The sequence below is a fragment of the Mesoplodon densirostris genome, chromosome 1 (assembly GCF_025265405.1).
Source record: "Mesoplodon densirostris isolate mMesDen1 chromosome 1, mMesDen1 primary haplotype, whole genome shotgun sequence".
Classification (NCBI taxonomy): Eukaryota; Metazoa; Chordata; class Mammalia; order Artiodactyla; family Ziphiidae; genus Mesoplodon; species Mesoplodon densirostris.
The window spans coordinates 118,804,118-118,831,548 of NC_082661.1; the positions used below are offsets into that span (position 1 = coordinate 118,804,118).

Below are 27,431 nucleotides of genomic sequence, written 5' to 3' on the forward strand. Positions count from 1 at the left end.
TAAGTTTAAAGAGTTGTAAAGTATTAAATTTCTGGCATATTGTAAGTATTGACTTCAAAAGATAAAAGTCACATTACTTCTTTAAATGTAAATAATAGGTTGTAATTACCATAGTGCAACATCTAATAAACTTCTTACCACTGGGAAATTTCCCATCATTCTTTTCCATTCCACTCCCTCCATAGAATTTTATCCTACTAATATAATATATTTTCATGCTTTAGTGTCTTTTATGACCCTCTCATACTTCTCTAGAACAAAAATATGTATATAAATTTGGATTGAACTTTTAAGATTTCCTGTGTCCACAGGCTTTAAGTACTTAACGTTTCTGGATTGTGGGATCATTATAATACCTATTAAAACATAATTAATAAAAGCAGCATAATATATTACAGTTTAAAAAAATTTTTTATTGGAGTATAGTTGATTTACAGTGTTGTATTAGTTTCAGGTGTACAGCAAAGTGAATCAGTTATACATGTACATATATCCACTCTTTTTTTAGACTCTTTTCCTATATAGGCCATTACAGAGTACTGAGTAGAGGTCCCTGTGCTATACGGTGCCATAAACTAGGCAGCCAATTGTTTTGTGCTCATAAATCCAGCTTTCCATCTGTGAATAACTCTGGGTGACCAGCAATTACCTCTGTTGGATTTCCATTTTAATTATTAGAAAATGATATAGATAGCCTCAAGCTCAAAAGGACCAAAATACGAATATTTGTGGAAGGGCTTGTTTCTGTGAACAAATTTGTCAGAGAACAATAGCCAAATTTTAGGGCTCTTTTCAGCTTGAGCTTGAGGGTAAATGGGTTGGCTGTGTTCCTTCTCATAGATCCTCATCGATTCAGCACAGTGAGAAGACTTTAGTTCATCCCAGATGCTGGTTCTCTGGTTACTATAGCACAGTTTCTCAGAGACTGGACCAAGGATCTGCTGCATCAGAATCACCTTTTGTGCTTGTTAAAAAAAAAATGCTAGTGGGCCAAAGACCTTAACAGATACCACACCAAAGAAGATACACACATGGTAAATAAGCCCGTGAAAAGATGCTCCTCATTATATGTCTTCAGGGAGATGCAAAATAAAACAATGAGATATCACTACGTAACTACTAGAATCTGAAAAGGCTACATACTGTATGATTCCAACTACATGACATTCTGGAAAAGGGAAAACTATGGAGACAAGTTAAAAGATCAGTTTCCAGGGCTTCCCTGGTGGCGCAGTGGTTGAGAGTCCGCCTGCCGATGCAGGGGACACGGGTTCGTGCCCTGGTCCGGGAAGATCCCACATGCCACGGAGCGGCTGGGCCCGCTGAGCCTGCGCGTCCGGAGCCTGTGCTCCGCAACAGGAGAGGCCACAACAGTGAGAGGCCCGCGTACCGCAAAAAAAAAAAAAGATCAGTTTCCAGGGGTTAGGAGGGATAAAAAGGTAGAGCATAGAGGATTGTTGGGGCAGTGAAACAGCTCTGTATGATACTATAATGGTGGATACACATTATTATACATTTGTTCAGACCTATAGAATGTGCAACACCAAGACTGAACTGTAATGTAAACTATAGATTTTGGGTGATAATGACTGATGTGTCAATGTTTGTTTATCAGTTATAACAAAAATACCACTCTAGCAGGGAATGTTAATAATGGGGGAGGCTATGCATGAGTTGGAGAAGGAAGTATATGGAAAACCGCCATACCTTCCTCTCAATTCTTCTGTGAACCTAAAACTGCTCTAAATAGAAAGTCTATTTATTATTTATTTATTTATTTATTATTTATTTATTTGGCTGCGTTGGGTCTTGGTTGTTGCGCGCGGGCTTTCTCTAGTTGTGGCGAGCGGGGGCTCCTCTTGGTTGCGGTGCACAGGCTTCTCATTGCGGTGGCTTCTCTTGTTGCGGAGCACAGGCTATTGGTGCGCGGGCTTCAGTAGTTGTGGCTCGTGGGCCCTAGAGCACAGACTCAGTAGTTGTGACGCAAGGGCTTAGCTGCTCCGCGGCATGTGGGATCTTCCTGGATCAGGGATCGAACCCTCGTCCCCTGCATTGGCAGGCAGATTCTTAACCACTGTGCCACCAGGGAAGCCTAGAAAGTCTATTTAAAAGACAAAAATCCCTACCAATTCCAGGGTCCAACCCCAGACCTACTGAGTCACAATCTCTAAGGATAAATCCCTTGGGACTTCCCTGGTGGTCCAGTGGTAAAACTCCGTGCTTCCATTGCAGGGGGTGTGGGTTTGATCCCTGATCAGGGAACTAAGATCCCGCATGCCGCGCGGTGGTGCAGCCAAAAAAAAAAAAAAAAGGATAGATCCCTTAAATTTTCATTGTCAGCAAGTACCTCAGATGATTCCTATGCCCACTAAAATTTAAAATCTACTTCACTAGAGCACATAGATATGCTTCTTCCTCAGATGAGGCTGCCCAGTTCAGGACTAACTCAGTACCCAGCTGGGTGAGGTGAAGGCATCAGAGGCTGACAACAAATACTTCCTTCCAGCAAATACTCTTCCCCCCTCTTCCTTGCTTTATTAACCTCAAATGGTCGTGTAATACACATATTGTTCTGCAGCTTTATTTTATTTTATTTTTTTTGCTATTGTTTTGCATTTAGCAATGTATTGGGACATAGAGAACTTTTTTTTTTTTAAACTGCCCTGTATTCCAGTGTATGGCTGCACCATAACTTTTATTTATTTATTTATTTTAAAAATATTTATTTTCTTGATTTTTTAGCTGTGTCAGGTCTTCGTTGCGGCGCTCTGGCTTCTCTCTTGTTGCGGTGCGCGGGCTTCTCTCCAGTTGTGGTGTGCAGGTTTTCTTTCTCTAGTTTGGTGCACAGGCTCCAGGGCACATGGGCTCTGTAGTTTGCGGCATGCAGGCTCTCTTGTTGAGGCCCGTGAGCTCAGTAGTTGTGGCGCACGGGCTTAGCTGACCCACGGCATGTGGGAACCTAGTTCCCCGACCAGCGATCAAACCTGCGTCCCCTGCATTGGCAGCCGGATTCTTTACCACTGGACTACCAGGGAAGTCCCCCATAATTTTTAAAATATGTTCCCTAATGATGATTCCTAAATATTTGCCATTACAAAAAATGCTGCCATAAATAATCTTGTACATGCATGTATGTACATATCATTTTGCACCTCTTTGAATATATCTGGAGGATAAATTCCTCCAAGTGGAATATGCTGGGTTAGAGGTATATGCATTTGCAGTTTCCATCTGTGGTGCCAAGTTACCCTCCATAGAGGTAGTACCAATTACATACCCACCAGGAATATGTGTGTCCTACATTATTTTTTAATGGCTGCGTATTATTCTATTGTAGGGATTACCATAATTTGTTTAATCTGTCTGCTGTCTGTGAACATTGAAATTGTTTCTCTAACCCACATTTCTTTAGCTCTCAGAGGCACACTATTTGACTGTCCTATGACTAAACTACCCAGCATGAGGGATTTGACAATCTTGGGAGGATCCTTGTGGTTGACTTATTATTGTTGCGATTATCGTAACAACAGCACTACAAACGTCTAAGTGTGACTCCACCTATGATCTCACTTCTGTGGCTAGACCTCACCTCTAGCCCCTGGGAATTTCTTCTGTGAACCCAGCAGGATGACATCCCTTAAGTCAAATTCCAAAGCTTTGAAGCAGATCAGCAGATCAGGGCCCCCTAATGACTGATTACACACAGCTCTGACCCTACACAGCTTCAAGCTTGTTGTTTTCTGCAGCCTTTCATCCCTGCATCCTGAAGATGAGTCCATTTCTTCCCCAGTGGGAAAGCAAACAGTGGAGTGGGAAGAGTGGTGATGCACGTCCCCCAGGCTATGCAAAGGGGGAACACTCCGACCTCTGCAGTGACTTGTTTGCAAATGCCTTTCCCTTCATGCCAGAGGACCCAAGAGAGAAGTGGGAGTGGGGACAGCTCTGGCACCTGGGAACTGAAGGTTTACCTGCGTGAAGCAATATACGAAGTGGTTTCTGCTCAACATCTCCAGCTTGTTGTATTTTAGTACTGCTCTAGCCTCAAACTTGGATAGTTTCGTATTGTTTGTGAAAGAGTTCTAAAATATTTAGAGGTTCTCAGGGATGGTGGTCTTGGGGTGGAGACACTTCTCCGAAAAGAGTGCTACAATTCCAGCCATGATGGCCTTTTCTCGTTAATCTCCTTGTTTTCTCTATCCTGTATATGGTTAGAAGTCAGAGGGGGATTGAAATGCTACTAGAAATTATTTTGGCCAGAGACACATGAATATTTAATCCTACCAAAGAATAACCAAGAAAGGCATATAGTCAAGGAAGGTTAGCAAAGGAAAACAGAGTAACACTTAATTGGTAAATGTGCTTTTGGCCCCTAATCCCAATATAGACAACTCACATGAAGTTGTCTATAAAGAGGAGGCCTATTCCCACCCAACTTCACCATCCAAAGATCCCAAACCGTAGTACCAGTGTACCGTGAAATGGCCATGAGGAAATAAGAAGGAAGAGAAGGATATGACTACAACTTACTTCCTGTGAGCATGGACCCTGGACCTTATCACTTTAGCAGCTTGGAAAGAAGACAAAATAGGGCTTCCCTGGTGGCACAGTGGTTGAGAGTCCGCTTGCCGATGCAGGGGACACGGGTTCGTGCCTCGGTCCGGGAAGATCCCACATGCCTCAGAGCGGCTGGGCCCGTGAGCCATGGCCGCTGAGCCTGCGCATCTGGAGCCTGTGCTCCGCAACGGGAGAGGCCACAACAGTGAGAGGCCCGTGTACCGCAAAGAAGACAAAATAGCCACACTTCTATGGATGCACTATTGGGAAAAAGCATGTCCTAAGCAGGGAGAAGGTAAGGGCACCGAGGCACAAACATGCTTGGTATGCCCAAGGGACAGCTTCTAATCTATGGATTTTATTATTTAATCCATGATTCTGGCAGGTGTTTTGGATTGCAATTGATAGCTGTGGATTTAATAATTTTAAACGTAGTAGCCTTAATTTCTCAGTTGCACCAGGACTGTTAAGAACTTTGTTTTGTTTTGCTGACATACACTTATTCCTCTTGGCATATTAAAATTCTGAACATCAGTGATATCATTCTTTTCCTAATCACCAACTGTGATGGTGGTATGGTTGGGGGGGACCTTGTAAAGATAGATAACAAACAAAGAAAATCAAATTAATACTGGCAATAAATTAAATACTTTGTTGGAAGTCTCTCGGATTCATAATTTGTATAAATGATTTATAATTTAATTGATCATCTGCTTTCCTGATTATTACATGAACCACAAGGAATACTTAAAACTACCCCACTCTGTTATGGAGAAAAAAATAACCCATATCAAGAGGTCTGAGTCAATAATATCTTGGCAAAACTTGATCTGAATGTCAATTGGCCGCATCATTTGGAAGCAGTTTTGGTGTCCATTCCAGTTTCCATGAAATACAGATATCCATAGCTGTTCACCCTGGAAAACTGCAGCTACATGTGTTCTGTTTCAGCGTTTCTCAAAAGTAGTTTATTCCACAAACATTAGAGGGCAGCATTTGATAGGGATTTCAAAAAGACCGAAAGAATTCTCCACATCAAACCCGCCTGAATGCTCCCTTGGGCTAGGCTTTTCTCTCTTCTGGTTCCACTTTGATTTCAAGCCAGGAAATGCCTTTCCCTGTGGCTTTCACTGCCCACTGCCCTCTTCTTCCTCAAGGGACACAGCGAGCTGGCTGGGGTTCATAGTGGATTAGTGCTCAGCATCTCTTTTCCCTCCTTTTAGGATGGGGCCAAAGGAACGCCAAAAACTCTATCTCCCAATTCCCTTATAGTTAAGATTCCAGATGTGATTTAAGTTTGTCCAGTCAGATGCGCTTTTGGGACATTTGGAAGACAGATATGTACCTGGAGAGGCACTGTTGCTGCTTCTGTTTCCTGCAGGCACGCCTGGTGCGGAGGGCTTGGGCTTTCTGGAGTAGCGTGACCACGTCCAATCACTAGCTTCATGGGGGTCATGGCGAGGGGTCTGAGCATGCAGCTTTTGCTGATGCCAGTGTAGCAGTGTGACTTTGAAAGCAACAGCAGCAGCGGTGGGGCATTGTGATTCCCAGATTGCTGTTTAGGCTGTGAGTTTTTGTAGCTAACAGTTCCAGGGCAGTTTCTGATCGTATCTTCTTGATTTTACCTGGTTCCTTGGCAGACAGTTCTATTGTCTGGGAGCCATTTCTGGAGGCCTTGCCTCAAATTTGCTTCTCCAGATCTTCCAGGTTTTTCCTTTTTTTTTTCTTTCATTCATTTATTTATTTAATACCTGTATACATGTAGTAGTTTCAGAATTGTTTATGTACACTTGTCTTTAGACTTGCAGTTTCTACTCATTCTCAAAGTTACTTAGGTCAGTTCTCTTTACCCCCATACTCTTCCATGAGATTTATCATACAGTTTATTTATTTACTTAAAATTGAAGTATAGTTGGTTTACAATGTTGTGTTAGTTTCTGGTGTACAGCAAAGTGATTCAGTTTTATGTATATATATATATACACACACACACACACACGTACATATATGTATATATATGTGTATGTATTTATATTCTTTTTCAGATTCTTTTCTTTTTTTTTCTTTCTTTTTTTTTTTTTGCGGTATGTGGGCCTCTCACTGCTGTGGCCTCTCCCGTTGCGGAGCACAGGCTCCAGACGCGCAGGCCCAACGGCCATGGCTCACGGGCCCAGCCGCTCCGCGGCACGTGGGATCCTCCCAGACCGGGGCACGAACTTGCGTCCCCCGCATCGGCAGGCGGACTCTCAACCACTGCGCCACCAGGGAAGCCCTCTTTTCTTTTTTTAAAAAAATAAATTTATTTATTTTATTTATTATTTTTGGCTGTGTTGGGTCTTCGTTGCTGCTTTCTGTAGTTGTGGCAAGCGGGGGCTACTCTTCGTTGCAGTGTGCGGGCTTCTCATTGCAGTGGCTTCTCTTGTTGCGGAGCACGGGCTCTAGGCACGTGGGCTTCAGTAGATGTGGCTCGCAGGCTTCAGTAGTTGTGGCTCACGGGCTTAGTTGCTCCGCGGCATGTGGGATCTTCCCGGACCAGGACTCGAGCCCGTGTCCCCTGCATTGGCAGGCGGATTCTTAACCACTGTGCCACCAGGGAAGCCCCCAGATTATTTTCCATTATAGGTTATTGAATATAGTTCCCTGTGCTATACAGTAGGTCCTTGATGTTTATTGGTTTTATATATAGTAGTGTGTGTCTGTTAATCCCAGACTCCTAATTTATTCTTCCCCCTTGCTTCCCCTTTGGTAACCATAAGTTTGTTTTTGCTGTCTGTGAGTCTATTTCTGTTTTGTAAATAAGTTCATTTGTATCATTTTTTAAGATTCCACATATAAATGATGTCATATGGTATTTGTCTTTCTCTGTCTGACTTACTTCACTTAGTATGATAATCTCTAGGTCTATCCATGTTGCTGCAAATGGCATTATTTCATTTTTTTTATGGCTGAGTAATATTCTATTGTGTACATATAGCACATTTCTTTATTCATTCATCTGTCGATGGACATTTAGGTTGCTTCCATGTCTTGGCTATTGTAAATAATGCTGCTATGAACATTGGGGTGCATGTATCTTTTCAAATTAGAGTTTTTCAGTGTTTTATACTCACCCAATTCTCTGTAGTTCTTTTTTTTTTTTTTTTGCGGTACGTGGGCCTCTCACTGCTGTGGCCTCTCCCATTGCGGAGCACAGGCTCCGGATGTGCAGGCTCAGCAGCCATGGCTCACGGGCCCAGCCGCTCCGCGGCATGTGGGATCCTCCCGGACCAGGGCACAAACCCGTGTCTCCTGCATCGGCAGGCGGACTCTCAACCACTGCGCCACCAGGAAAGCCCTCTCTGCAGTTCTTAAATGCCTTCCTGCTTAAAATAGCTAAACTGGTTTCTGTTTTTCTAAAAGTGACCCATGAATGATACATTGGCTGAAGGTAAGCAAAGGCTACGGCCCAAGAATAGCACTGTCATGCATATCTCTATGATCTTTGTAGCCTTCAGGTGAACTGATGAAAAACCACCATGAAATCTCAGGAGTAATGAGTTACTTCTTCCTGTGTTCCTTGCCCCACTTCTAAAGTACATAATTATGATCCCACCACTGTTACTATTATAATGGATGTGAGGTGGTAATCTCTTGGTCTGCGTGTTGGCAATCAAGCTCACAGCCATAATTCATTCAAAAATCATTTACCTAGCAGGTGACAGTGAGCCAGTCTAGAAAGGCTTGTTAGGAACTAACCACACTAACATTAGTGTAGTGTGGCTTCCCTGGTCCCACAGACCCACTGGCTGATGCATTCTGATATCACTGGCTTAAGGAATCTACAGATCTGAGGATGCCTGCCAAGTTCCTCAACTATTCTGCATACTTTCCTTGTGAATGAGGCACAGCTGGGATGGGTTCCCTGACATTATCCACACACTAGTATGAGAAATATCTAAGCCCTTTCAACCTCATAGGATTGGCTGTAAACAAGACACATTCTACTTATTTATGCTTTTCAACAACTGCTCTTGGGGTATTTCCAGTCCAAGGGCACTTTACATGAATATGCAGTATACCAGCCACTCTTAGAATGACATTGTTACTCCAGATGGTGTATCAAATACAGAGTCTCTGGTAAGTGGATTCTTCACTGATAAATGTCCAGATTTTCACATAAGATACTTGACAAGATTTCAAACTGAACCTACAGTGTACAAAATTAACCTCAGAGTTTGATTTTCAGGGAGTCACAAACTGAAATTCCTCAATTTTCTATGACCAGTATGCTACCAGAATCCCTAACTTTTGTAGCTGCAGGGCTGAGATTGTTATAAGAATTAGAAAAGGAATCAGAGATTTCCAAGTACTCAATCTCTCTTAAAAACCCACCATTGAAATTTCACTGCATAAGGAAGCCCTCTACCTTCTTTGTCCATAGAAACTGTTTTTTGCCATCCTGAGAGTTCTCTCCAGGAGGAAGCTGATACTCCCCCTCACATCTGCTGTCAGCAGGCCAGGGACTAGGACCAGGTCCCATTTTTCCCTGGGGTCATATGCAAAAGCAGACATTTCAAAAGGAAGTTTATGTTTTGAAAACATTGCAAGAATTGCTTAATTTTTATCAACCAAAAAAATAAAAAATAAAAAGCAAACTTTTTACTAATTTATGTTGAGGCTGTTTGGCTCAGAAGTGTGGCTGGGGGTTAAATTTGTTTCCAGGGGTGACAATTCCCTGATGGTCTTTACCCTACAACTTGCTCCCTGGAACCAGTTTTCGTATCTGTTAGGATTCTTCAGTTGTGAACAACATAAATCAACTCTGGATAACTGGATTGTTGTAGTGGTTAATAGCTTAGGCTTTCCTAAGGTACAAATTCTGACTCTCCGACTTACTAATTGTCACTGGACAATCAAACTAATCTCCATTTGCTCTCTGCAAAAGGGAATAATAAAAAGACTACAAACTTCATAAGGCCTTGTGAAGAACAAGTGGGCAATTCCATTTGAAGTTTTGGTACATGGTAACAATTTGGTAGATTTTAATTATAATTTTATTTCTAGCTGGCCCTTCATTTCTTGAAAGAATCATAATGATCATTAAATAAATCCCTGCTGCCTCTCACCCTGGAGTCCACCATGTAGAGTTGTGGATGTAATAAATAAGTTGTTTCCGAATGAGCACTTGTACTTTGCAGTGTCGGCCCTCATGGTGTTAAATTTGGAGCTTATGCTTGAAATCGTTTGTGTTAGTCCTAGAGTGAGCAGACCTTGACACAAAGTTGGGAATGCAAGAGGTTTATTGGGAGGTAATAAAAGAAGTGGGATCACCTTCAGACTGTGATGTAAACTCTGGTGGCAGCAAGGGGAGAGGAGGAGGAAGCAGGACTGGGGAAGGAGAGCCTCAGACTGCGATGCAGAGATGACAGAACTTCAGCCAACCCAATGCGGAGCTCTAGAGCAAAGATTGCTCTCAGAGGAATATGCAGAAATGGCCAGGCCCTTATGTCCCTGCTGTGCTGTCATTGGCTGGGGGATGCCTTGGAAGAGAATGGTTTCAGCCTGCAAGTTAATGGCAGATCCCAAAAGCATGAACAGCTGAGGCTGCCAGCAAGTTCTTCCTTGAAAGGAGTTCTGAGTGGTCAGCCTCCATGGCTGTCGTGGTCCACCCCTTGTGCTGCATGGCAGCAGCTTCTCTAGGGTTTCAATGAGCCTCTCCTCCTAATGGCGAAGTTATGGGTTCCAACTGGTGTTCACTGTTCCCCTCCAGTGGCCATTCTAAATTCCCCTCTCCCTCATCTACCCCCTCTCTGTCCTTAGTGGCTTATCGATTGGTTTGACCCATGTGCTAATTCTAAGGACTCTGAACTCCTAGGAATCATACTCTTCGTCTTCTCAGATCAAGGTGGCTGCGCTTGTCCATTTACAGTTACGATTGGACAAGGGAAAAACCAGAGGTACCCCAGTGGGTCATCTGAGTTCCACACATGTTCCTCCCTGTCCCAGTTGTGTCACAGCAGGCCTGCCTCCTATGGATCGAGCTCAATAACTTCTGTTAAGGCAGTAACTCCTGTTCTTGCCTGCTGATCCTAAATATAAGGAGACCAAAGTTCCCAGGCAGCCGTGTCTTACAGATCAATGGAAACCTTGCTATGTCTCTTTGCAAGGGTATGTCCCCTTTTGGAATCAGGACCTGTAATCCCGCAGAGCCCAGAGTTGTTTGGACAGAAAGCACAAAGTCCCCTGATGGGTCATTGCAAATGATGTTAAGTGGGGCCACTCCTGCTTGGTTCCTGGATCCACGAATTCTTCCTATTGGGGACGTGGAATCAATAGGTCTCTGATTCAGTGTGTGCACTGCATCCTGGAGGATGGTACCCCATCCTTGCAGAGTATTACCTAGGAGTTAGTACTTCTGTAGGTCATTTCATTATTCTAACAGGTTGGCAGCTTCTAGATGGAGCAATATATGATATGACCATTGGATCTCATGGTCTTGGCCCCTCCCATACCTCCTTTTCCCTACCTGATTTGGATGCTATACTGTGTAGGGCTTTAAGACTGTGGCTCAGGTGCTCCCTAGCCATGCCCTCCAAATCTGACTCACTGATGGACTTACAGACTCTTAGGTTGGAGGAGACTCAGAAGTCATCTGTTCAGGTTTAATCTGATTCCGGATTCACATCAACAGCACCCTTAAAAAGAGATAAACCCAAGGATTACAAAATCTATGATACCAATGCCATTATTATTCCCCTTTTAAGATCTCATGGTAGATACCACTTTTTTTTTTTTTTTTTTGCGGTACACGGGCCTCTCACTGTTGTGGCCTCTCCCGTTGCGGAGCACAGGCTCCGGACGCGCAGGCTCAGCGGCCCTGGCTCACGGGCCCAGCCGCTCCGCGGCGTGTGGGATCCTCCCGGACCGGGGCACGAACCTGTGTCCCTTGCATTGGCAGGCGGACTCTCAACCACTGCGCCACCAGGGAAGCCCCCCCCCCTTTTTTAATGACATTTCTTTCTATGCTGAGTCCAAACGGGGCCTCAGAATCCTTTTCAACAAAACCGGAAGCAGCTAACACTAAACCATCTGATCTTCCACATTGGGTTGAAACCTATGTGTCGTTCTGATCTACCCTGTACCCAAGAGCTAGCCAAAGACTGGGAATTTCATTGCTACTTGCAAGAGCTAGCTTCATTCCTGTAAAAACATGCTGCCTCATTTGACCTTTGAAACCCCCAGAACATGTATATAAATAATTAGTAAATTCTTGGAGAATGAATGAATGAAGAAAGAAAGGTTCGCAGACGTGTTTCATAACTTGCTTCGGATAACCCAGAAGATCTGTTGACTCATCAAACATTTATTGAGAACTTAACTATGTTAAGTACTAGTCTAGGAGTTGGGAGATAGAGTTTAGTAACCAGACAAGATACCTACCCTTATGGAGCTTGCATTGTAGTATACATTGATAATAAGGATACTGAGAATAGATAGGGAACAGGAAAGTAGCAAATAGTCCAGGTGCATATGGTGGAAATAACATGATTTTTGTAATAGGAGTAACTGAGAGTGTGGTTCTTTATGTGAGGTGGTCAGGAAAGTCTGCAATGAGAAAAACATTTTTTAATTGTAAAATATACATAACATAAAATTCACCATTTAACCATTTAAAAATGTACAGTTCAGTGGTATTAAGTATATTCACATTGTTGTACACCCATGACCACCGTCCATTTCCAGAACTGCTTTTATCATCACAAACTGAAACCCTGTACCCGTTAAGCAATAACTCGCCCTTTCTCCCTTCCCTCAACCCCTGGTAACCATTATTATTACTTTCCATCTCTGTGAATTCGCCTGTTCTAGGTAACTCATATAAGTGACAAATAACACAATATTTGTTCTTCTGTATCTGGCTTATTTCACTTAGCATAATGTCTTCAGTGTTCATCCATGTTGTAGCATGTATGAGAAAATGACTTTTTAGAAAGCTTTTAATTGAAGTATAACATACAAAGAGAAAAGTGAGTAACTCCTCCCAAGCTGAACACATCAGGGTAAGCAGCACCTAGATAAGAAACCTAGAGTTCTCAGAGCTCTCAGAGCTCCTGGTTTGAACTTCTTCCCTTGGGTGGATTCTTGGCTTTTCTCCCAGCATGGCCCCCAAACACCAGTCTTCACTTCCACCTCAAGCAAAGAAACCGAAGAAACCGAGACGGACTCCTGCCTCCAGGCCAGAGGAAACGTCTGCGTCTCCGAACTTGCCAAAGGAAGAAAAAGAACAGCAAGAAGCAATTGAACATATTGATGAAGTACAAAATGAAATAGACAGACTTAATGAACAAGCCAGTGAGGAGATTTTGAAAGTAGAACAGAAATATAACAAACTCCGCCAACCATTTTTTCAGAAGAGGTCGGAATTGATCGCCAAGATCCCAAATTTTTGGGTAACAACATTTGTTAACCATCCACAAGTGTCTGCACTGCTTGGGGAGGAGGATGAAGAGGCGCTGCATTATTTGACAAGAGTCGAAGTGACAGAATTTGAAGATATTAAATCAGGTTACAGAATAGATTTTTATTTTGATGAAAACCCTTACTTTGAAAATAAAGTTCTCTCCAAAGAATTTCATCTGAATGAGAGTGGTGATCCATCTTCAAAGTCCACTGAAATCAAATGGAAATCCGGAAAGGATTTGACAAAACGTTCAAGTCAAACTCAGAATAAAGCCAGCAGGAAGAGACAGCATGAGGAACCAGAAAGCTTCTTCACCTGGTTTACTGATCATTCTGATGCAGGTGCAGATGAGTTAGGAGAGGTCATCAAAGATGATATTTGGCCAAATCCATTACAGTACTACTTGGTTCCGGACATGGATGATGAGGAAGGGGAGGGAGAAGAAGATGATGATGATGATGAAGAAGAAGAAGGATTGGAAGATATTGATGAAGAAGGGGATGAGGACGAAGGTGAAGAAGATGAAGATGATGATGAGGGGGAGGAAGGAGAGGAAGATGAAGGAGAAGACGACTAATGGAACACTGATGGATTCCGACCTTCCTTTTTTAATTTTCTCCAGTCCCTGGGAGCAAGTTGCAGTCTTTTTTTTTTTTTTTTTTTTTCTCCTTCTCCTCCTGTGCTCAGTTGCCCTGTTTTTGAGGTGTCTTTTCTCCTTTATACCATGGCTCACAACTTATTTTGGGGGGAAATACCTTGAGCAGAATTCAGTGGGAAAAGAATCTCTACCCCTTTCTGTTCCAAATTCATTTTTATCCCTTCCTGTCTCAACAAAAACTTTATGGAATCAACACCACCATGCTCTGTGGGAAAAAAGAAAAACCTTCTGCTCCCTTAGCTCTGCTGGAAGCTGGAGGGTGCTAGGCCCCTGTGTAGTAGTGCATAGAATTCTAGCTTTTTTCCTCCTTTCTCTGTATATTGGGCTCAGAGATTACACTGTGTCTCTATGTGAATATGGACAGTTAGCATTTACCAACATGTATCTGTCTACTTTCTCTTGTTTAAAAAAAGAAAAAAAAAACTTAAAAAAATGGGGTTATAGAAGGTCAGCAAAGGGTGGGTTTGAGATGTTTGGGTGGGTTAAGTGGGCATTTTGACAACATGGCTTCTCCTTTGGCATGTTTAATTGTGATGTTTAACGGACATCCTTGCAGTTTAAGACGACACTTTTAAAATAAATTCTCTCCTAATGATGACTTGAGCCCTGCCACTCGATGGGAGAATCAGCAGAACCTGTAGGGTCTTATTTGCAATTGACATTCTCTATTGTAATTTTGTTCCTGTTTATTTTTAAATTTTTCTTTTTGTTTCACTGGAAAGGAAAGATGATGCTCAGTTTTAAACGTTAAAAGTGTACAAGTTGCTTTGTTACAATAAAACTAAATGTGTACACACAAAAAAAAAAAAAAAAAAAAGAAACCTAGTGACTGGCACCACAGAAGATCCCCCCATGCTCCCTTCCAGTCCTAACCCCAGTGATAAGCTCTATCCTGACTTCTAAGAATACAGATTAATTTCACCTAGTTTTTAACTTTATATAAATGAAACCATGCAGTATTTATTCTTCTTCTGTCTGCTTTCTTTTGCTCAGTATTATGTTTGTGGCATTCATCCATATTGTTGTGTATAGTTACAGTTCTTTTATTCTTGTTGCAATGTATGAATATTCTCATTGCTATGTGTGAAAAGTCTCATTCTGTTGTATGAATATACCACAACTTATTTATCCTTTATACTGTCGATGGTACTTAGGTAGTTTCTGTTTTTAGCTCTTATAAATGGTGCTGCTATGAACATTCTTTTTTTTTTTTTTTTTTTTGCGGTACGCAGGCCTCTCACTGTTGTGGCCTCTCCCGTTGTGGGGCACAGGCTCCAGACGCGCAGGCTCAGTGGCCACGGCTCATGGGCCTAGCCACTCCGCGGCATGTGGGATCTTCCTGGACCGGGGCACGAACCCGTGTCCCCTGCATCGGCAGGCGGACTCTCAGCCACTGAGCCACCAGGGAAGCCCTGCTATGAACATTCTTGAACATGTCTTTTGGTGAACCCATGAATAGATTTATATTACTTATATGCATATGTAATATATGTTGAATATACGGTATATAATGTGAATATGTAATATGAACCTATATACAGGTTTCCCCTATTATCTGAAAGCAGAGCATTCTTATGAAACCTTTTGTAAGCCAAAATGGCGAAGTGAAGAAACAATTACCTAAGGACACATCTTGCTAATGGATGCACAGGATAAATGGCACTAAAGCACAGATGCTCACAGACACAGTTCAAAGCTATGGCGGCTTGATGCTGAGATGCTGAGTGTAGCTCCCAGGGAAGGAGCTTGGCGGGGCCACTCTCGTTACTCAGGTGAGTACTGCCTCTAGAATGGCTCCCTGTAAAACAAACACTGGACACTGTTTTCACTTTTCACCTTTTTTTTTTCAAAAGCAAGAATCCTCTTCAGATTTCTTTCAGTTAGCAAAAACAGGTACTAATGTAGCTCTTTGATTAAAGTGAAGGGGTGTAAAACAAACTTTCTAAAATGGGGGATATCTGTATATGCAATGTACATACTTATTCAGTGGAAATGCTGGGCCCCAGAGTATGTGTATGTTCAGCTTTAGGAGCTTTCCAAAGTGCTTTACCCGTTTAGAAAGGATCACATTCCAACAGAGGCCCGAAGGACAAAGGGGGATGCAAGCTGCATTGAGATTTCTCTCCTAACATCTCCATGGCTGTTCTGCCAAAAAAGTGTCCTTTCTTAAAGTGGTTAGACCAAACAGGAGAAGTCCTCCACCTCCTTTCTGCTGTGGTCTCCCAGTGACACTTTGGTGAGAGGAGCCTCTGTCATTTTGGTCAGACTCAGGGCGACAGGAGATGATGACTGATGACTCAGCCTCCCTGGCTCCACTTCCCAGAGCTCCACTCACCACATCAGTAAGCCTGGCACTGAGGGGGAGACAGAATCACAACACGTGTTGCTGTCCATTCTCGCAGAGATGTCAAGAGCCAAGGCCCGAGAAGAGGAGAGAACTGGGGTAAATATGTCAGTGGGAAAAAGACCAAGCTAGGGACCTGAAATTCACGTCTAAAGAATTAAGTAACAGTGGCAAATGAAAACAAAAGGCCCGACTGCTAAAATAACCCATGGTACCTGTCTCAGATTCCCAGGCATCTCTATGTTTTGGGGAGGTCTTGGGACTCAGGGCTTGGCCAAATGTGTGGCCTGGGAGGAAAGCCATCAATAGAAGTTGGAATTTGGGCTTTCTTCTCAACAGAAATGAAAGGAGGCAGAAAAAAAAACAAAAAAACAAAAACCTGGCCACAGTAATGCCTGTAAATGGTATGTGGGTGTGAGGCCCTGCCTCTTTGTCCTGGTTCAGGAAGTATGAACAAAACTAGTAGAAATGGGTCATTTTGGGAAAAAGTTTCCAGTGTGAAAAAAGAGTCTAGTTGCTTTGCCCTCCGGTGTTTTAGAGTTTCCTCTGGGTACAGAGAGATACCAGTGTGCTGCTTTCAGATGGTGCTCATAAAGTCCTGTCTTTTAAAGAAAAGAAACAGTAAAAATGATTGGTGCGTCAAGGTGAGGTTTCCTTTTACACACGTGTGGCCACAAGTGACTGAGCCTTTTCTGAACTGCATGCAGTGTCTTTAAAGTGGCTAAGCAGGTGTGCAGCAAACTGCCCTTAAGTCACAGTGCCCAGGGCTATAAAGGGCCGAGTCTTATGCCAAAATCTCTTTTGGTTATTTTTCTTTATTTAGTAGGTACAAAAAATGAGATTTTAGAAGTATCACAGGCTCATCATTTTGAACTTTAGTTGAGTGTTCATGTTTATAGATTAGAGCTGTAGATGTAGAAAGCATTAAAGATGGGAATGTATATATCCTGTCACAGTTGTGTGTATGTGTGTTCTAAGAAAATTTCTTGTATGAGATAAGTCTCTTTCATTTATTTGTTTTCCCTAAGAGTTTTCTGGGAAATAATGGTTAAATTAGCTAAGAAAATTCTGATTAGTTGAGTTTCACTTATATCAGTTTCCTTCTATAGGCATAAAGGAAAGAAGAGAGGGAGAAATGGCCCATTTAAACATGCGGCCCCATGTGGTCCAGTCTGTATGACCTGTCACATTCAACTAAACACAGGTTTGACATCTGAGACAAATCAGAAGGTAATTCATACATTTACTGAGACTCTCAAAGAATGTCAAAAGAGTAGAAATCCTTAAAATTATTTCTTCATCTCTTGTTCTATTTCCCAGCCACTCTAAAGTTCTTTCCAAAGACTCTCTCAACTCACCAAATCTCTTTCTCATCCCTGCATGCCCTCAGAGTTCTTGTCTTTTCCCCCTTTTTTCTCCCCCAACAAAGTAAGTTTCTTACCCCCCCATTTCTAAGGTTAAAATTATATACATCCTCAGTTTGTCTATTGTCTTCTAATATTCAGATCTTTCTTTTTTAAAATATTATTGAAGTATAGTTGATTTACAATGTGTTAATCTCTGCTGTACAGCAAAGTGATTCATTTATACATATATATATTCTTTTTCATATTCTTTTCCATTATGGTTTGTCACAGGTTGTTGAATACAGTTCCCTGTGCTATATAGTAGGACCTTGTTGTTTATCCATCCTATATATGTTTGCATCTGCTAATCCCAAACTCCCAGTCCTTCCCTCCCCTTCCCGCCTCCCCCTTGGCAATCACAAGTCTGTTCTCCATATATCTATGAGTCCATTTCATAGGTATGTTCATATGTGTCATATTTTAGATTCCACACACAAGTGATATCATTTGGTATTTGTCTTTCTCTTTCTGACTTACTGGCTTAGCATGATAATCTCTAGGTCCATCCATGTTGCTGCAAATGGCATTATTTCATTCTTTTTTATGGCTGAGTAGTATTCTAGATCTTTCTGTTCATTGTTCTGATTAGCTTCACAGAAGGCCTGGAGACAAGCACACAGTCACAGAGGGGCAAAGTTGTAAACTCTTATACATTAATGATTTTGGCGCCACTTGCTCAGTAATTTTTAATATAATCCATGTAACAGGAAGGGATGAAGGAAAGAGTTGAAATGTGGAACAAGATGAGCAACAGCTTTGAGCAGAGAAATAATTCTGCCTAGACCCACCTCTTCCTCTCCTCTGTTGACATCACATATGCTCATACATTTCCCTGGAAGCCCCATTTCTTGAAACCTGATAATCATAAACCAATAAACCATCCACTTGGAAATGTGGCTACTTTTTGATGGTTATTTGATCAGAAGAAGAAACCTAAAAGGGAGAGAACAGAATTTCAAGGTCAAGTTTAGCCATTTCTCTGGTATCTCATGTCTAATGCCTGAGAGTTTCTTCATTAAGACTCATTCCTCTATTAAAATCAAACAGTATCTGGACTTCCCTGGTGGTGCAGTGGTTAAGAATCTGCCTGCCAGTGCAGGGTTCGAGCCCTGGTCTGGGAAGCTCCCCTATACCACGGAGCAACTAAGCCTGCAGGCCACAACTACTGAGCCTGCACTCTAGAGCCTGGAAGCCACAACTATTGAGCCCGCACACCTAGAGCCCATGCTCTGCAGCAAGAGAAGCCACCGCAATGAGAAGCCCACGCACCACAACGAAGAGTAGCCTCCACTCGCTGCAACTAGAGAAAGCCTGCGCGCAGCAAAGACCCAACACAGCCAAAAATAAAACAAAGAAAAGAAAACATATAAGTATATGATTTGATAAGATAAAAGCATGACAAAAAGTTAGACTAGAAAAAATACTAAATACATACTCAATATATACTCAACATTCCTAAGAGGTTGTTAGATAAGAGTTTTTATAGTGTGACAGAACAAAAAAATACTTCCTCAATGAAGAGTATATTTAGAAAATTTCCATGTCATTTGTACTTGTCTAGAAAGAGCTATTTAAAAAGCATCTAGCTGTCTTGAGATTAAACTTCTCTGCCCTTGGAGAAAGAAGCAATTGCCTGTTCACTCATTCATTAACTCAAAATATATTTAAATAGAATTCACCATGTACCAAGCACAGTATTAGGTACTAGGAGTAGGACAGAGAATAACATGGGTGACTTCCCTTGTGGCGCAATGGTTAAGAATCTGCCTGCTAATGCTGGGGACACGGGTTCGAGCCCTGGTCCAGGAAGGTCCTACATGCCACGGAGCAACTAAGCCCGCGGGCCACAACTACTGAGCCTGTGCTCTAGAGCCTGCGAGCCACAACTACTGAGCCCACCTGCCACAACTACTGAAGCCCTTGTGCCTAGAGCCTGTGCTCGGCAAAAAGAGAAGCCACCGCAATGAGAAGCCCGTGCACCGCAACGAAGGGTAGCCCCCGCTCGCTGCAACTAGAGAGAAAGCCCGCGCACAGCGGGCGAAGACCCAACACAGCCAAAAATAAATAAATAAATAAATAAATTTATATACATAAAAATAGACTAACATGGGGCTTCCCTGGTGGCGCAGTGGTTGAGAGTCTGCCTGCTGATGCAGGGCACGTGGGTTCGTGCCCCAGTCCGGGAGGATCCCACATGCCGCGGAGCGGCTGGGCCCGTGAGCCATGGCCGCTAAGCCTGCGCGTCCGGAGCCTGTGCCCCGCAACGGGAGAGGCCACAACAGCGAGAGGCCCGGGAAAAAAAAAGGCTAACATGGTCCTTACCCTCATGTAGCTTACAGTGTAATAGGGAAAGCAGACATTGAGTAGGTTATTACTCATTCAGACATTGAATGTGTGCATTGAGAGTTATGATGGAGAAGTACATGGTGCTATTGAAGCTAGTCAGTCAGGGAAGGCTTTAGGAAGAATATGATTTTAAATAAAAGAGGACAGAGTTGCCTTCCTTTCTTTGGCATATTAAACCATATGAATATCTGTTGAGCGATCCACGTGCTACTGTTGTCACCTCTGGGCATGTCTTTCTCCTTTGCCTGAAAAGAATACATTAACCTCAGATTAAGCAAAGAGCTCATAAAATGCTTGATGGCACACCGACCAATCAAAACATACCAAGCATTCTTCTTCAGAGGATTGGGAAAGAGATTCATTTTGAAATAATTATCTGGCAATAGGTTCAACCTGAAAAAAATAAACATGAAGCCATAATTATTTTTCAACAGAACTAGAGACATTCATCCTAGTTTTTGAAACTGTATATCTATTTCAGAGCACTGGAAGCTCAATACTATGTTTTATGTTCTAAGGGTAAAAACATGATGTCTGTTTTATTTCACAACATGAATTGAAAGCATTTGTGGGACAGGATGTTATTTTGGTTCAATAGATTGTTCAAGGTTCCTTAGGAGTTTTATCCAGTAACTGCTTTCAGCTTTAAGATATTAATGTTTCCTTTTGGTTTTCAAATCCAAAGACTGTAAGCAGATTTTTCTGTTTTTGATGCCTTAGTCTACTGCTAGGGTGGTTTAAGGTCATCAATCACATAACTGAGAGTAATAAAGGACTCTGGCTAGGAGTTTTTACACAAATAAAACTTGCATTGGTTTGAGTAGGGATGGAGATTATTCAAGGATTGCGGGAATAGCTTGGAGTCAAACCTCAAAAATGTCCCAGGTTTGCAGCTCATGCTCTGGTTGGGAAGGCTGCCCCTCAACGTTAATTCAGGTAAGATGCTGGCCAGACTCAAGCTAGGAAAATGAGAGGACCTGATGGGAACAATAAAGGGATTGATACCCTTGGGCTATTCAGCAAGTCTTGAGAATCTTTCTGCCAAGAAAACCTGCTCTCTCTCCTTTCTTTCTCTGAGGATCCAAGTCCAGGGTTTGTGTTTAGGAACACAATGAACTAAGTCAAATTTGTCATAGACTGTTTTCTCTCAGGACCCTTTTCCCCTTCCCGGATCTGTTATTCTTATCTTCCCGTGCTCAGAATTTTCCTACTGCCCTATAGAGGCCCAGAGTTCACCACTGTGGAGCGCTATTTGGTCTGCCCTACTTGGCTCAATATTGCTACCTGTTTTGGTATTTTCCCCCCAATTTTACACTTCCCCACTATTTCAGTTTCCTATTGTTGCAAACAAGTTCCTGCAAACTTAGGGCTTAAAACAGCACAAATTTATTATTTTACACTTCTGGAGGTCAGAAGTCTGAAATGGCCTCATTGTGTTAAAATCAAAGTCAGCAGGGCTGTGTTGCTTTCTGGAGACTCTAGGGGAGAATCCATTATCTTGTCTTTGCTAGTTTCTATAAGCTTCCTTTCATCTTCAAAGCCAGCAATGGCTGGTTGACTCTTTCTCGCATCATATATCTCTAACTTTGCTTTTGTCATCACATTCTATTCTGACTCTTAACTCTCTTAGTATTTCCCCTTCCAATCATAGCACTCTTCCATACCATTGGAGGTAACCATTGAAGTAACTTTTATGCGTTCATTACCTTGATTTTCATTTTAGTTTTGCCACCCAGTTACATATACCTAAACAATATATTTTTATCTTTGAACTTTATATAAGTGAAATCAAACACTACCTATTTTATTTTGGTTGACTTTCTCCACATAAATTTTTTTTGAAATAAACTCAAATTTATAGAAAAGCTGAAAATATGGGTCAAAACTTTTTTTTCCTGTACTATTTGAGATAGATTGCTAACATAATGCCCCATCATTTTAGAATTTTTTAGTTTTTTTATAAACAAGAACATTCTGCTGCATAACCTCAATGCAACCATCAAAAGCAGGCAATTAGTCTTGGTGCAGTAACATCTACTCCTTAGATTCCATTTAAGTTTTGTAAATTGTCCTAATAAAGTCATATATAGCTAATAGACCCCATTCAGAATCACATGTTGCATTTATTTGTCCTGTATCTTTAGTCTTGTGCAATCCAAAATAGTTCCTCAAATTTTCCTTGACTTTCAGGACCATGACACTTTTACAGATTATAGGTCAGTTATTTTGTGGAATGTCCCTTAATTGGAGCTTATCTGATGTTTCCTCTTGATCAGATTTAATTTATGCATCTTGGCAGAAAAACTATAGAAGTGATATTATGTTCTTTGCATTCTACCAGGTGGCACATAATTTCAATTTGTTCCGTTATTGATGTTGTTGATTTTGGTCATTTGATTAAGCTAGGTCTGCTAGGCTTCTCAGTTGTAGATTTAGTCTTTTCCCCTTTATAATTAATAGATATTTTATGGGAAGATTTTTTATGATATTGAAGTACCTCATTTAAATATACCACAAAACTTTCAGTTTATTCATTTAAAATGTATATTAAATTTGGGTCATGGTTTCCAGTTTTACTCAATGGGTTATAATGCTTTAATATATTATTTATTGTGATGCTTATATCATCCCAGACAGGGGTCCCTTCAAGATAGTTCTTTGCCCCTTTGACATATCACCATCATTCTTTGAGAAATTTCTAATTTTCTGGCACAAGAAGAAAGAATGTTCCAGGATTGTCTTCTACTTTCCCTGCCTCTACCCTGGAACCAGCTATACCTCTGAGAAATTTAACTCCCAGATTCCATTTAATGGATATTTAGAGAACAAGATCTGGGCACTATGTGTGCTCACTGCTACTGAGGGTACTGCTGCTCCCATGCCCTTTCAGTGGACATAGCTCGAGAGTATATGTATGTGTATTCATACATTTATATGTATATATGCATATATACATCATATGTATATATATAATATTCACACATAACAATACTCATTTATATCTGTATTTATTTCTCTATCAATCTATGTGTTAAAAACTGTGAGTCCACAATGATAACTCTAATTTTAATTCAATACCACAGGGTTTATTCTAGTTTTCCCTTTCCACATTTTTACTCCTTTTCTCTGAACAGTTAGAAAGCTGCTTCCCATTATTCTTAACAAATTTACTTAATCGATGAATCCTTTGTGTACAACCAATCTCCCATCACAGCTGCTGGTCCCTCCCCTACTCTTCTGCTCTCATCATTTTACTGGTGCTCTGACACCATGCAATGGGCCTGTGACCACCCTTATGACCCTTTGTAATCCCTCCAACTTGCTCTTTCCTAAGCAACCACTTATTTCTATCTCAGTAGATTAGTTCAAATTTTCCACTGTAAGTGGAATCATAGTGTGTACTCTTTCATTCAGCCTAATTAATTTAAGATTTATCCATGTTGTTGTGTTACTAGTTCATTCCTTGTTATTGCAGAGCTGTATACCATTGTATGGATACACAAAAAATTTGTTTCTCTGTTCACCTGTTGATGGACATTTGTGTTGTTTCCACTTTTTGTCTAATAAAAATAAAGCTGCCATAAACTTTCATGTGCAAGTCTTTGTATGGATATATATCTCCTTTTTACTTGGATATATACCTATGAATCAGATGACTAGATAATATTATAGGTATATGTTTAACTTCTAAAGAAACTGTCAAAATATTTTCCAAAGTGGTGTATCATTTACATTTCTACCAGCAGTGTGTGAAAGTTTCAGGTTTTCTACATCCTTGTCCAAACTCAGTAAGGTCAGTCTTTTTTTTTTTTTTTTTTTAGTAAATTTATGTATTTATTTATTTTTGGCTGCATTGGGTCTTTGTTGCTGCATGCGGGCTTTCTCTAGTTGCAGTGAGCGGGGGCTACTCTTCATTGCAGTGCACGGGCTTCTCATTGCAGTGGCTTCTCTTGTTGTGGAGCATGGGCTCTAGGTGCACAGGCTTCAATAGTTGTGGCTTGTGGGCTGTAGAGCGCAGGCTCAGTAGTTGTGGCACACAGGCTTAGTTGCTCCGTGGCATGTGAGATCTTCCCCGACCAGCGATCAAACCTGTGTCCCCTGCATTGGCAGGAGGATTCTTTTTTTTTTAATTAACATCTTTATTGGAGTATAATTGCTTTACAATGTCATGTTAGTTTCTGCTTTATAACAAAGTGAATCAGTTTTACATATACATATGTTCCCATATCTCTTCCCTCTTGTGTCTCCCTCCCTCCCACCCTCCCTATCCCACCCCTCTAGGTAGTCACAAACCACCTAGCTGATCTCCCTGTGCTATGCGGCTACTTCCCACTAGCTATTTATTTTACGTTTGGCAGTGTATATATGTCCATGCCACTCTCTGGCAGGAGGATTCTTAACCACTGCACCACCAGGGAAGTCCCAAGGTCAGTCTTTTTAAATTTTAGCCATTGTAATAGGTATGTAGTACCTCATTGTGCTTTTAATTTGCATTTCCCTAATGATGTTGAACTTATTTTCATATGCCATCTGTATATCTTCTTCTTTTTTAAAAAAATTATTGATATATTTATTTGGCTGTGCTGGGGCTTAGTTGCAGCACGCGAGATCTTTGTTGAGGCATGTGGGATCTTTATTTTTTTTTTAGCTGTGGCATGTGGGATCTAGTTCCCTGACCAGGAATGGACCTCAGGCCCCCTGCATTGGGAGTGTGGGGTCTTATCCACTGGACCACCAGGGAAGTCCCTGTATATCTTCTTTGGTGAAGTATTTGATTAAATCTTCTGCCTAATTTTTAGTTTTGTTGTTTGTTCTCTTGTAGTTGAGTTTTGAGAGTTCTTTGTATATTCTGGTTACAAGTGTTTTATCAGGTATATACTTTGCAAAGATTTTTCCCAGTATGTGGCTTGCTTTTTCATTCTCATTTGTTAATTTCATTTCATTTTCATTCTTTCACTTAAGAATGTTTCTTTTGGGCCTCCCTGGTGGCGCAGTGGTTAAGAGTCCGCCTGCCGATGCAGGGGATACGGGTTTGTGCCCCGGTCTGGGAGGATCCCATATGCCGCGGAGCGGCTGGGCCCGTGAGCCATGGCCGCTGGGCCTGCGCATCCGGAGCCTGTGCTCCGCAACGGGAGAGGCCACAACAGTGAGAGGCCCACATACCGCAAAAAAAAAAAAAAAAAGAATGTTTCTTTTATTTTATTTTATTTATTTATTATTTATTTATTATTTATTTTTGGCTGTGTTGGGTCTTCGTTTCTGTGTGAGGGCTTTCTCTAGTTGCGGCGAGCGGGGGCCACTCTTCATCGCGATGTGCGGGCCTCTCACTATCGCGGCCTCTCTTGTTGCGGAGCACAGGCTGCAGATGCGCAGGCTCAGTAGTTGTGACTCACGGGCCTAGTTGCTCCGCGGCATGTGGGATCTTCCCAGACCAGGGCTCGAACCTGTGTCCCCTGCATCGGCAGGCAGATTCTCAACCACTGCGCCACCAGGGAAGCCCAAGAATGTTTCTTAAAGAGCAAAAAATTTTAAACTTTGATGAAGTCCAGTTTATGAATTTCCTTGTTATGAATTATCTTTTTGGCATCATATATAAGAAATCTTTACTTAACCCATGTTCACCATAAGTATTGAATATTTTTGCTGCTGTTATAAATGGTAAGCCTTTTCAATTTCAATATCCAGATCTTTGTTGCTAGTATATAGATGTAATGCTATTTAGTTCCTCTCCATCGTGTTTGGAGGCACATAATGACTGGTTTCCCACTCTTAGTCATGCTAAGATTTTTTAAAAAAATAAATTTATATTTATTTATTTATTTGTTTTTATTTTTGGCTGTGTTGGGTCTTTGTTGCCGCGTGCAGGCTTTCTCTAGTTGTGGCAAGCGGAGGCTACTCTTTGTTGCAGTGCGCAGACTTCTCATTGCGGTGGCTTCTCTTGTTGTGGAGCATGGGCTCTAGGCACACAGGCTTCAGTAGTTGTGGCATGCAGGCTCAGTACTTGTGGCTCACGGGCTTAGTTGCTCTGCAACATGTGGGATCTTCCTGGACCAGGGCTCGAACCTGTGTCCCCTGCACTGGCAGGCGGATTCTTAACCACTGTACCACCAGGGAAGTCCCAGTCATGCTAAGATTTGAAATGAGATAGTGTAATCAGTATGATCTACAGTATCCGTGAAAATGTTATCCATCAACCTTTCACCTAATATTTCTGGACCAAAAAACATTGCCTAAGTGATCTATTTTCATTAGGGGTTGCAAACTGATGATATTCTAATGCTATTGTTCTTCTTGCATTTACTAGCTGTGATTCATTTATAAAGAAGAAATTTCCTTGGTCATTTATTTTGTTAGCCTGAAGTAGTGTACCAGGAAACAATATAAAAACTTGATTCTTTCTTTTTATTGATCATTTTTAGAATAAAGATTTCATGCTCTAGCAACTTCTAAAAGTGATGAATGGGGACTTCCTTAGTGGTCCAGTGGTTAAGAATCTGCCTTCCAATGCAGGGGACGTGGGTTCGATCCTTGGTCAGGGAACTAAGATCCCACGCACTACAACTAGAGAGCCCGTGTGCTGCAACTACAGAGCCCATGTGCTCTGGAGCCTGCATGCCACAACTAGAGAGAAGCCCACATGCCTCAACAAAAGATCCTGTGTTCCACAACTAAACCCGTCACAGCCAAAAATAAATAAATATTAAAAAATAAAAATAAAGTGATGAATGAGTTTTTACTTTTGGATTATCATTACGAACACATGTTTTTGTATATACTTCACATACTTCAGCTTATCAAAGCTATTATAGTTTAGATGCTAGAATTTGTCCCATCTTGGCCAGTATGAGACCCCTTCTAATTGGCTCCTGTGTTCTTTCAGTATGACTCTAGTAGTAACTGATAACTTTCTTGCTTTCAGGCCAGACAAGATGTCTCAGATTCATCCTGCATATTTCCTATTACAGATTTGTAACTGCCATTTCTATAAGGTGCCCTGGGTCCCCTCTTGGAGAAATGGTATAGAGAGATCACAATCTAGATGCTAGAGGCACTCATTGCTCTGGGATTGTCATTGTTTCTGTCAATGGTGAATGTTCATAAGCAGAAGTATTTAATTTAAATTTTGTCAGATTTATTAATTTTTGGGGAGGTGTTGTGCCACATGTCTTGAGGGATCTTATTTCCCCAACTAGGGATTGAATCCAGGCCACTGGAGTGAAAGCATGGAGTCCTAACCACTGGACGGCCAGGGAATTCCCCATATTTTTCTTTTTTAAAAAAATTAATTAATTAAATTTTGGCTGCGTTGGGCCTTCGTTGCTGCACATAGGCTTTCTCTATTTGCAGTGAGCGGGGCCTACTTTTCGTTGCGGTGCGTGGACTTCTCATTGCAGTGGCTTCTCTTGTTGCGGAGCACAGGCTCTAGACGTGGGCTTTAGTAGTTGTGGCTTGTGGGCTGTAGAGCGCAGCCTCAGTAGCTGTGGCGCACGGGCTTAGTTGCTCTGCGGCATGTGGGATCTTCCAGGACCAGGGCTCGAACCCGTGTCCTCTGCATTGGCAGGTGGATTCTTAACCACTGAGCCACCAGGGAAGTCTCCCCATATTTTTCTTAATATTAACCTTATCTTTTTTGTGTGTGTCTTGTTTGAGAATATTTTCTTACCCTGAAGTTCTAAAAATGTT

The 27,431-nt window shown here is 41.7% G+C and overlaps 1 protein-coding gene across 1 annotated transcript; it reads left to right on the forward strand.

The window, feature by feature from the left end:
- The first annotated feature begins 12,692 nt into the window (after positions 1 to 12,692).
- LOC132484090 (protein SET) lies at positions 12,693 to 13,978 on the forward strand. Its single transcript, XM_060090219.1, has one exon. It carries the CDS (start codon positions 12,693 to 12,695, stop codon positions 13,569 to 13,571), a length of 879 nt encoding a protein of 292 aa, XP_059946202.1. The 3' UTR covers positions 13,572 to 13,978.
- Positions 13,979 to 27,431: the final 13,453 nt, after the last annotated feature.